The sequence below is a fragment of the Varanus komodoensis genome, unplaced genomic scaffold (assembly GCF_004798865.1).
Source record: "Varanus komodoensis strain SLA01 unplaced genomic scaffold, ASM479886v1 scaffold79, whole genome shotgun sequence".
In the NCBI taxonomy this organism is placed as follows: Eukaryota; Metazoa; Chordata; class Lepidosauria; order Squamata; family Varanidae; genus Varanus; species Varanus komodoensis.
The window spans coordinates 947,828-958,923 of record NW_025336467.1 but is presented as its reverse complement, the minus strand read 5'-3'; the positions used below and the strand labels follow the sequence as shown (position 1 = coordinate 958,923).

Here is an 11,096-nt window from a genome sequence, read left to right as displayed (position 1 = left end):
GAAAGAAAGAAAGAAAGAAAGAAAGAAAGAAAGAAAGAAAGAAAGGACGGAACATGTACAGGAAGTTGAAGCAGGGCCAGGCCACGAAAGAAGAATTTCTTGCAAATAGCAGGGAATTGCAGGAATTGAGTCCAGAAGGCTAAGCAGGAGATGAACTGTGAACTGCTAAGCACAACGAGAAGGCCTTCTTCAGATACATCCAGAACGAAAGACATGAGAGGGAGCCAAGGGTGAGCAGCTACTTCAACTGAGTGGCAGAGGGAAAACAGAGAAGGCAGAGGCACTCAATCCCTCCTTCGCTTCCATCTACTCCCACAAGGAGATCTGCAATCAAGAGGAAGTACAACTGGAAACGAGAGATGGCAGCCCAAGATTGACAGACAAATGGTCAAGGAAGACCTGGGTGGAAGAAGCACGTTCAAAGCCCGATCACCTCCAGGCCAGAGTCATACAAGAGCTAGCGGAGGGACTCTCAGAACCACTGGCAATTATCTTTGATCAATCCTGGAAAACAGGAGAAGCGCCAGACCACTGGGGAAGGGCTCATGTTGTCCCAGTCTTCAAAAAGGGGAAAAAAAGATGAAGCTGGGAACTACAGACCAGTTAGTCTGACATCAATCCCTGGAAAAATTCTGGAGCAAATTATTAAAATCCATCTGCAAGCATCTTGAAGGAAATGCAGTGATGAATAGAAGCCAGCATGGGCTTATCAACAAGAAATCCTGTCAGACTAATTTGATCGCATTCTTTGACTGGGTAACTTCCCAAATGGACAAAGGGAACACTGTGGACATAATCTACCTAGACCAGTGATGGCGAACCTTTTAGAGACCGATTGTCCAAACTGCAACCCAAAATCCAACTTATTTATTGCAAAGTGCCAACACTGCAATAAAAACTGAATACTGAGGTTTTAGTTTAGAAAAATCTACTTAGAGCCAGTCGAAGCAAATCCTTGGTAGCACACTGACCAGCCATGTGATAGTTCAAATGAATCACGGCTAATGAGTCACGGCTCATGATGTCATCACCTGGCGCCGTTACTCCTTTTTGAGCATGCGCAGGGCCGCTATGTGCGCTGTTATCCGATGCTCGGCTGCTGGGGAGATGCTGGGGTGGCTTGGCTCGCGTGCCGACAGAGAGGGCTCTGCATGCCTGCTGTGGCGCACATGCCATAGGTTCACCACCACTGACCTAGACTTTAGCAAAGCTTTCAACATTGCCACAATCCATTCTCATAAGCAAATTAGCAAGAACTGGACTAGATGGAAAAACTATTAGGTGGATTCAAAATTGGCTGCTAAATTGGACATAAAGACACCTTCAATCAATGACACCTTCTCAAATTGGATGGAGGTAACCAGTGGGATGCCACAGGGTTCAGTCCTGGGCCCAGTGCTCTTCAACATCTGTATTAATGATTTAGATGAAGAAGTACAAGACAGAATGAAGATCCAGGGCGACCCTGATAAACTTGAACACTGGGCTGAAAGCAACAGAATGAAATTCAACAAGGACAAGTGCCAAGTCCTCCACTTAGGAGAAAGAAAACAAAGGCATCAGTACAAGATAGGGAAGACGTGGTTCAATAGAACTGAACAAGAAAAAGATCTCGGAGTCATTGTGGACAACAGGCTAAACATGAGCCGACAATGTGATGCAGCTGCCAAAAGGGCAAGTGCTATTTTGGGATGCATTAACGGAAGTATTACTTCCAGATCACGAGATGCAGTAGTTCCCCAATACTCCTCGCTAGTCAGACCTCACCTGGAATACTGTGTCCAGTTCTGGGCACCAAGACTTAAGAAAGAGGCAGGTCAATTAGAAAGGGTCCAGCGGAGGGCAACAAAAATGATCCAGGTTTGGAAACACTGCCCTGTGAGGAGAAACTGAGGGAACTGGGCATGTTCAGCCTTGAGAAGAGAAGGCTGAGGGGGGACATGATATCCCTCTAGAAGTACCTCAATGACTGTCACAAAGAGGAAGGTCAAGATCTCTTCTTGCTAATGCCAGACATGGAACATGGAATAATCAATTCAAGCTGCGGCAACCCAGATTCAGGCTGGACATCAGGAAAAGCTTCCTCATGGTCAGACCAATATGGCAGTGGAAGCAGCTGCCTGGAGAGGTGGGGGGCTCTCCCACACTAGAGACATTCAAGGTGAAACTGGGCAGCCACCTGAGTGGGGTGGTGTGAACTGGTGCCTGGCAACAGCAGGGGGTTGGACTCAATGGCCTTCATGGCCCCTTCCAAATCTTCTATTCTATGATTGTATAAACTGATAACAATTAACCAAGAATGGAGCTTCCATAACTTGACCTGATTTTTTCTGCGGGGGTGGTGGTGGTGTTGTAACCAGTTTCTCCTTTACTGTTCACCATTCAAGGATTGCCCTTTGAATAAAAACTTGCAAATAAGCCTGCAAAACAGCATTCTTCAAGTACCAGAAAGATCCAGAATGGGAGGGCTGCCAACATACTTCTAACGTGCGATCTGCATTTTGTTTATGAACGCAGCTTTGCTAGGAACACTAGGAAACGGTGCCAGGCTTACTGGATCTTGCCCAACCGGATTTCTCTCATAGATGTATCCAAGCAATACTGGCCTTATTCAGGCACAATCAGATATAGATTACTGTTACACAAACAAAACTGCTCCCAATCCCCTCTTCAGGCATGGATAAAACGCATTTGGAAGCTTTTGCTTTTCAGTTAGGACTAAGCTGAGTTCAAGCACTCAGAATGCAGGCAAAGTGTAGCCTTCATTTTGGTTAGTGGAAACAAGCTAGCATCATACAGTACAGCTTGAGGCTGGCTGGCTTCAGCCAAGTAGAGCGAAGATTAACCACAGTTCAAATGCCATGCGGCAATTTCAGATTACAGAGAAAACCTTCCGGACTCCTCCTTGCAATCATTGTTTGTAAGCCGCCCCGATCATTGCAATCATTGTTTGTAAGCCGCCCCGAGGCTTCGGCGAATGGGGCGGCATAAAAATGTTTTAATAAATAAATAATAATAAATAAATCATGCCGGAAAAGGAGAGGGCACAAAGGTGATGGTTGGGCACATAACAAGTGACTCGTCACGACATTCAGATTAGGCCACTGTGTCACTGTGATATTAAGTACGTAATAGGGCAATGTGGTTACAACCTTTCATTTTAAAGTGACAATCTTTCTCCCAAACAACCATCAAATTGATTTTGTTTGTAATTAGCATAACTATTAAACTTACGGCTTACAAGAGGAATTTTTTCGCAGCATGTATATTCCACCTCTTTTCCCACCAACAACTGTGAGGTAGGTCAGGGTGAAAGCCCCTGATTGGCTCAGTCTCCCAGTGAGCTACAGGGCTAACATTCACACGGCTACAGCATGACTCTCACCCATGAGTGCAGATGTGAAAGGCCCCACGCAAAACCTCCATGCAGATTCAGAAAACGGTATCTTGAAAGACATGGTGGTGTTGGTGTTACAAGTGCAGAGAGGGACTCAGGCAAGCTGGGTTTGAATCTGCTGTTAGCCATGGAGCCAAGTGGGTGTCTTTGAGCAGATCGCAGCCTGCCTCACAGGGTTGTTGTTGGGATAAGATTGCGAGCAGCAGCCGAAGAATGATGTAAGCCACTCTGAGAAGAAAAAAAGACAATATATAAATCTAATAATCATTTTCTTCCCATTTTTTCCCATGCTGCAAAATTCCCCCAGAAACCTTCAGAGAAACTCCCCTCAATTTTTCCCTTTTTTATCCCCTCGATCCCTATAAAAATACAGTAAATACAACAATTATATACACATTTTTATCGACCCATTCAAGAGAACGGAAGGGAGAGCTTAATAATACACAGGATATTTTCCAGGCCTTCATATCCTAGGCTGCCTGAAAGAGAAAGGGGAGGGCGCAACACGGCTGGAAACGGTCCATCCCGTCACAACACGGAGAGGAAAAAAGGCTCAGAAAGTCTTCTGAAATGCGGCGCACAACAACCCTGCATGGCAGGCCTCCAGACGGCGTAGAGAAAGCGCCCCAGAAGCCGCCCCGCCCCGCCCCACACCCACCACGATCCCCGTTGCCCTTCGCTTCCCCGGGACGCCCTTCTCCCCAACCTGCATGATGGTCTTCCGGATCTTCCAGAGCCGGTAAGTTTCCTCCTCATCGTCCATGATGGCCTCCGACTCCGCGCCGCACATGCAGCTCAGGCGCCTTCGGTGATGACGTCATACGCGCGCGCCGACACGGAGTTTTTTTTTTTTTGGTTGCCTGCAGGGACGCATGCGCAGCAAGTGACACGTTCCCCTATACGAGGCAAACAGAAGGCCGCTCGCATACACCGTGTTAAGTTCTGCGCATGCGTGATAGCCCCCCCCCTCCACTCCTTCACAGCGCCTGCGCCTACCTTTCCGGGTTTCTGAATATCACTATAGCGACGGAAGGTCCCTAGATCTACTAAATAAATCTACTAAATAGAAGAGGTGACTTGTCAAAAACAAAAACTAGGGACATCCGAAAGAGCATTTTTTTAGCATCAGTTTTTGCAGCCGCAGCATTTTCAGAGCAGATGCAAAACAGGGTGACTGCCAGATATTTTGCACTGGGTGCAAAATAGGGTGCTTACCCAAAGGGAGGAAATGCATCACTTCCTCCAGAACACAGGGCAGAGGTTTGCAAAATAAAAATAAACATGTCTATTTGCATAGATGGATGCAAATAGGGAAGCAATTCATGTAATTTAAATGTCTGCACATCACACACCCCCCTGGCTTGGTCTGGCTCAGATGGGCCACCTCCAGCCTGGGGCTCAGCTCTTCCCAGGGCTTTTGTTCTTTATAGTCCTGCCCTGGACTAGCCTAATGGAAGATGGAGGTCTCCCAAGGGCAGTTTGGGCCAGGCAGCACACCTGCTCCGGTGCCAATGCAGGTGGGCACAATCCATCAACCCCAGATGCATGGTATGGTACCCAGGACCAAGGGTAAACATAATTGGACACTTACGAAGGCTCACCGCTTCTTGCTCTGGCCCAGGAAACGGCAGTGCCAAGGAAGCAAATTGGGCCTAAGGAGGAAGACAGCCAGCCTGAGTTCCACTGGCAAGCAGGTGGGATGCACCACTAGAGGATGGGGCCCAAGGGTGCCGCCATCTTGTCCAAACCCTTGCCAAATCATACCTGTTTTCTCAGGTGCTGGATTTTACACGCATGCAAGACGAGGACAATGAAAACTCAGATGAGATGGGAACAAAATTCCAAAGACAAGGATGCCCGGAACACTATTGAAGGCTCAAGATCTGTAAAATGTTATTTAATAATTATATATGAAACATATTAAAATGAACACAGCAACTTGTCATAGTGGCCCTGCTTGGCTAAAACAAGCGTCCTGATTTGGGCAAGCTACTCTGCCATAGGAGCAAGTGGGCCAAAAGCAGAAAAGAGAGTCAGTGTGGGGAAGTGTTCAAGACCCACTCAGGTGCTCTGGGTTCGAGTCCTACTCAGCCATGGAGCTCACTGGCTGACTTAGGGCCACTTGCAGACTCCCAGCCCAGCCTACCTCACAGGGTTGTTGTTGCAAAGATACAGAGCAGGAGGAGGAGGATGAAAGCCGCTTGGCGTTCGTAGGAAAAAAGTGGGATATAAATCTAATAAACAAACATATACATAATAAAAAGGCATTCAGGGGGTGGAAAGAAGGCTTTGCAAGAGGAACAGCCCTGCTGGCCACCTCCCAGACTGTTTGCCATTGCGCATTTCAAATATTATGCAGAGGAATTGCAGAGTACTTCCTGTTTGCAAAGCCGGGCTTTTACACGGACAGCTGAAAATGAGCTGGCCAAATGGTGCCAATCCCTGTTTTTACCTGGGCAGGTACCTCTCCCTCCCAGGAACTGCTAGGAACAATGTTGGAAATAGACTGAAAATGCAAGGAGCAAACAGGCACAGCCATCCATGAGGCCCAACTCCACCAGAAGGACCACGCAAGGTCCAAACCATCTCAGTGTCGCGGCCCCTTCCTTGAAAAGCAAGGGCTCTGCTGTGCAGGGGATGTCTTAGTGAAAAGGTCACCACGATCCCGGAAAGAGTCATTCCTTGCTGTGGAGCAATGCAGGCCTGGTCTTGCAACACGGGGAGCCAACAGGTTATGCAAGACTAGGACAACGAGGACGAGGTTGCTTGCAAGTGAAATAAATGAGGAAGCCCCAAAATAGAAGCTGAAATCACCCTTGTGTGCCTTTGCCAGGCGTGTCGTCATGCTCAGAAACTGTTGTTGCCTCCTCTGATTGCAAAATCGGGATATGGGAGATCATCCTGAACAGGGGTGCAGGATGCAGCCCACCTGGCAATCCAGTGCAGCCCTTCAGTCTTTCCCAGTGCTCACTTCCCCACAGACCATTTGATGGTTTTCCTGTTTTGTCCAAAGCCCTTCACGCCAATTTGAAAACTGTCTGTCTTCTGCTGAAAGAATGTCAGATGTTAAGTTGTCAGGTTTTAAGACTGTTATATTCATGTTTGATTGCATACCTGTTACTTTATCTTATGGTATATTTTTATTTATAATCTGCCCAAGGAATCTTATGGCAAATGGGGAAAGCTAAAAAAGCAATTTAAATAAATACAAAATACCACACAACACAAAATATAGACCCTTCCTGGCCCTCCTTGTTATATGATCAAATCTTTCTAAGTGTCATGTGCTTCTCGCTTTCTAAGGACTGTAGTTCCAGAATGCAGGCACTGATGGGGAAAGGAGATTAAGAGAGAGATTGCCCTAGACCTGGGAGGCGTCGTCCCGCTAACTCCAGACAAGTGAGGCTGGAAGCGACCCATGAGCAAGAAAGGGACAGACTGCATTTGCTTGCTGAGCAAGCAACTGCTGAACGTAGTTTCAGGGGAGTCTGGTTCAAGTTGGATGCTATCAAAGCCAGAAAAGCCCTCCTTCTCACACAAAAGTAACGCTCATTCCTCTCTTCTATGGAAAGGTCCTCTCACTTTTATAGCAAAGCAATCAAACTAGTTTCCCATTCCATCAAAACCGGGGTCACCAACTTTGCAACAAGCCAGGATACCAAGCCAGCTTCACACCATGGTTTACAGCCTCAAACCCTTTTAAGACTGAGAGAGAGGAGAGTATATTTTCCAAGAGAAATGTGCCCAGACCTGAAAACCAAGACATTGAAACATGTTTTTAAAATACTTTTTGGGCTTGGTGCTCTTTGAAACAGTTGGGGTAGTTTAATGAGGTAGATGCAATATTATATAGTGATATATTAGTTGCGACAACCCAGATTCAGGCTGGACATCAGGAAAAGCTTCCTCACTGTCAGAGCAATACGAGAGTGAGGCCTGGAGAGGTGGGGGCTCTCCCACCCCGGAGACATCCAAAAAGAAACTGGGCAGCCACCTGAGTGGGATGGTGACTTGGTGTCCTGCACCAGTGGGGGGCTGGACTTGATGGCCTTCTTGGCCCCTTTCAACCGTACTATTCTATGATTCTAAGAAAGCCCTATGAGGAGAGACTAAAAGAACTTGGCACTTGTCCTTCCTGTTCAGCCTTCAGAAGAAAAAACCAACAGGAGTCATGATATCCCTCTATAAATCCTACAAAGGCTATCACAAAGAGGAAGGCCGAGGTATCTTCTCACTGATAAAAGACACGGAATAATAAAGTCCAGCTGCAGCAAGCCAGATTCAGGCTGGACGTCAGGAAAAGCTTCCTCGCTGTCAGAGCAACATGGCAGTGGAACCAGCTGCCTGGGGAGGTGGGGGCTCTCCCACACTAGAAAAATTCAAGGAGAAACTGGACAGTCCCGAGTGGGATGGCGTAATCTGGTGTCCGGAAACAGCAGGGGGCTGGACTTGATGGCCTTCATCGTCCCTTCCAACTCTACTATTCTATGATATAGTGTAGTGCCAGCTTTAATATAGGGGCATCTAATTAAATTGCCCCAGCTGTCCAGAGGCATGGAAAAGGCTACAGAGTGTTGTTGCTGCAGCCATTTTTAGCCTTTTAATTGCATGGTTGATGACAAGGTCTGTTTTGTCAATGAGTCCTGCAGCTCTGCTGAAAAGTAATGTCCAGCACTCTAAAAGCAGCTATAAAAAGAACAGAACTGAGTCAAGTCCTCCACCATCCATCACCTATTTAGTTGAAAGGTTTCCTCCTCCCTGGAATGCTTGCAAACACAGTAAGGGAGATATTTTCCCGGGTGACGCTGCCTCCATTCTGAGAGCAAACGGGTTCAGCTTGGTCCTAAAATGACAACAGCAGACTGGAATGTCCTCATTCCATACATAACAGGATCCCTAAGTTTCTTTGCAGAGAGCCACAAGAGGGAGAATTTGGGGATTTGGGTCACTGTGCTTGGGATATGGACCCTGTACCATAAGCCATTCCCTCTCCGTCTCGACTTTCAGTGTGGGGAGAGCACTGCAGGGCAGTTGTGAGTTATAAATCCCCTTAAATCAGCCTGCAACATGGAGGTAAGAAACTAAGTAATTTTAGATCCTGGACCCAAATATTCTTGTTGGGTAGGGTGTTCTGCAATGCACAGAATAAGATTTTGGTTCTCTCTATGCGCGCGCGCACACACACACACACACATTCCATGCTTAAAAGTGTTTCTACATTCCTTTTAAAAGCCCTGCTTGCAAATCCAGATTTTTAAAAAGACACTCTGAAAATGTGTTAGGTTTGTACATGTACTCACATCACAAGCACCATGATGACACCATGAGCAAATTGGCTTTGAATCCACCACGTGGCTGCTAAAATGTTACTGGGAGATAAATGTCATTTTGTTATAGAATTTATGCTTATGCTAGTCACGAAGTCATGTCCAACCCATCGTGACCCCATGGACAACATTCCTCCAGGCTCTCCTGTCCTCCCACCATCCCCCAGAGCCCACCTAAGCTCACACCGACTGCTTCAGTGACCCCATCCAGCCACCTCATCCTCTGCCATTCCCTTCTTTTTGGCCTTCACTCCTTCCCAGCATCAGGGTCTTCTCCAGGGAGTCCTTCCTTCTCATTAGGTGGCCAAAGTATTTGAGTTCCATCTTCAGGATCTGGCCTTCTAAAGAGCAGTCAGGGTTGATCTCTAGGACTGACTGGTTTGATCGCCTTGCGGTCCAAGGGACTCGCAGGAGTCTCCTCCAGCACCACAATCCAAAGGCCTCAATCCTTCGGCGCTCAGCCTTCCTTATGGTCCAGCTTTCACAGCCACACCTTGCAACTGGGAAAACCACAGCCTTGACTATACGCACTTTTGTCGGCAGTGTGATGTCTCTGCTTTTTAGTATGCTGTCTAGGTTTGCCATAGCTTTCCTCCCCACGAGCAAGCGTCTTTTAATTTCTTGGCTGCAGTCCCTGTCTGCGGTGATGTTGGAGCCCAGGAAAATAAAATCTGTCACTACCTCCATTTCTTCCCCATCTATTTGCCAGGAAGTGATGGGACCAGATGCCATGATCTTAGTCTTCTTGATGTTGAGTTTCAAGCCAACTTTTGCACTCTCCTCTTTTACCTGCATCAAGAGGCTATTTAGTTCCTCTTCACCTTATGCCATTAGAGTGGTATCATCTGCATATCTGAGGCTGTTGATATTTCTCCCAGCAATCTTAATTCCAACTGGTGATTCATCTAGCCCTGCCTTTCTCATGATGTGCTCTGTATATGAGTTAAATAGGTAGGGAGACAGTATGCAGCCTTGCCGAACTCCTTTCTCAATTTTGAACCAATCAGTGGTTCCATGTCCATGTTATAGAAATGTGTATTTTAAAGACTGACAAGAATGAAATGAGCATTTCTTACCATGTAGATACCCAGTTGGTTGCCCCCTGACAAAGCGGGAGAAGTTGTTTCTTGTTTTTGTTTAAAATGAGGAAGGGCATGCTTTCTTTCTTTATTTGTTAGATTCATATCCCACCTTTTTTCTTTTTTAAAGAAAGGGGAGGGGGTTTTTATGCAGCATGATTGACCTGCATAAAGAGGGTGGCATAAAGGCATTTTTCCCAAACTGATGCTCTCCATGGCTCATAGCCCTGGCAGCTCAGAGGCAGCTCCACGTTAGAGGCAGCATACCTAAATAGCCCAGTAGCTGGGGAACATGGGTATGTTGGGAGTTGTACACCAATGCATTTGGAGCGCTGCAGTAGAAAGATAATTTTGTGCAGTGCTTGGAGAAATGGATTAGGGAAAGCCTCACAGAAGGAAAACTAGCATGAAATCCATCAGTAGTAGATTGAAGATGGATAGTGGAAAATACTATTACACAATGTGTAAACTGCGCTTGGAATACGTGGCCACTTGACGTGATGATGACCACTGGGCTTTGAGGGTGCGTGAAGGATGTCAGGGAAATTCATGGAAGAGGAGGAGAGGTCTGTGAGGCATGGTGCTTATGAAACAGAACCTCCAGTGTCAGGAGCAGTCTACCTCTCTGACTACCACTGGCTGGGGAGCAACCTCTGGAGTGGTTTCTGGCCTTCTGGCCCTGCTTGTGGGACTCTGGCCACCCAATGCCGGGGAAAGGGGTGCTTGAGCAGTTGATCTTTTTCTGAAGCCTCTTCTTAAAAGTTCACTAAAATGTTCTTCCACTCCCTAAATCAAGTTCTTCTAAACCAGTCATTGTTACACGCAACCCTTGCCCTGCTTCCTGATAAAAACAAGCGGGCCTGAACATCTGGCATTTTGCAAAGTTGCTTGTCACCGGTGGACATGGAAACCTTTGCAAGGCTCAAAACCTCTGACAGCTCAGAGGAGGCTTATGAATGAGATATAATTCAACCACATCTTGCCCCGCCTTTGGGCCCTAGCCATTGGTTGGGATGAAGATGCAGCCAACCCTGCTTCTCCAGGGCAGGAGGAAGAACATTAACAGCTGCTACATTTCTCCCTCTTGTCACTTGGGTCAGTTGCCTAGGCTAATGCAAAGCTGGTTTTCTCTCTTTCCCTCCCTCCCCAGCACAACTAGTTCGACTGAAGAGATCATGAAGCTGCCTAGCCAGAGAAAGCTAATCTTCAATCTGAGGATTTGAGAAGACACTGCAAGAGGCTAGATCTCAAGGACATCAGGTGCTGTTCTGATCATTCCACTGGGATCTCTGG

At 46.9% G+C, this 11,096-nt stretch overlaps 1 protein-coding gene and 1 long non-coding RNA gene across 5 annotated transcripts in view; both read right to left on the bottom strand.

The window, feature by feature from the left end:
• Nucleotides 1-4,236, bottom strand: part of POLR2E (RNA polymerase II, I and III subunit E) — a 33,028-nt gene extending 28,792 nt beyond the window's left edge. Inside the window, exon 1 of one of the 4 annotated variants that reach the window (XM_044453444.1) lies at nt 4,104-4,236. In XM_044453444.1, coding sequence (XP_044309379.1) covers nt 4,104-4,187 — 84 coding nt within the window. In that variant the 5' untranslated portion in view covers nt 4,188-4,236. Of the gene's footprint in view, nt 1-3,234; nt 3,259-3,385; nt 3,556-4,103 lie in introns of those variants that run through there. The other 3 variants (XM_044453445.1, XM_044453443.1, XM_044453446.1) reach the window with 3 other exon arrangements.
• A 703-nt stretch (nt 4,237-4,939) lies between these two features.
• LOC123035369 lies at nt 4,940-6,490 on the bottom strand. Its single transcript, XR_006416922.1, has 3 exons — nt 6,212-6,490; nt 5,162-5,280; nt 4,940-5,049 (listed from the first exon to the last, which is right to left on the bottom strand). It is a non-coding gene; the product is annotated as an uncharacterized LOC123035369 (long non-coding RNA).
• Between the last annotated feature and the right edge of the window lie 4,606 nt (nt 6,491-11,096).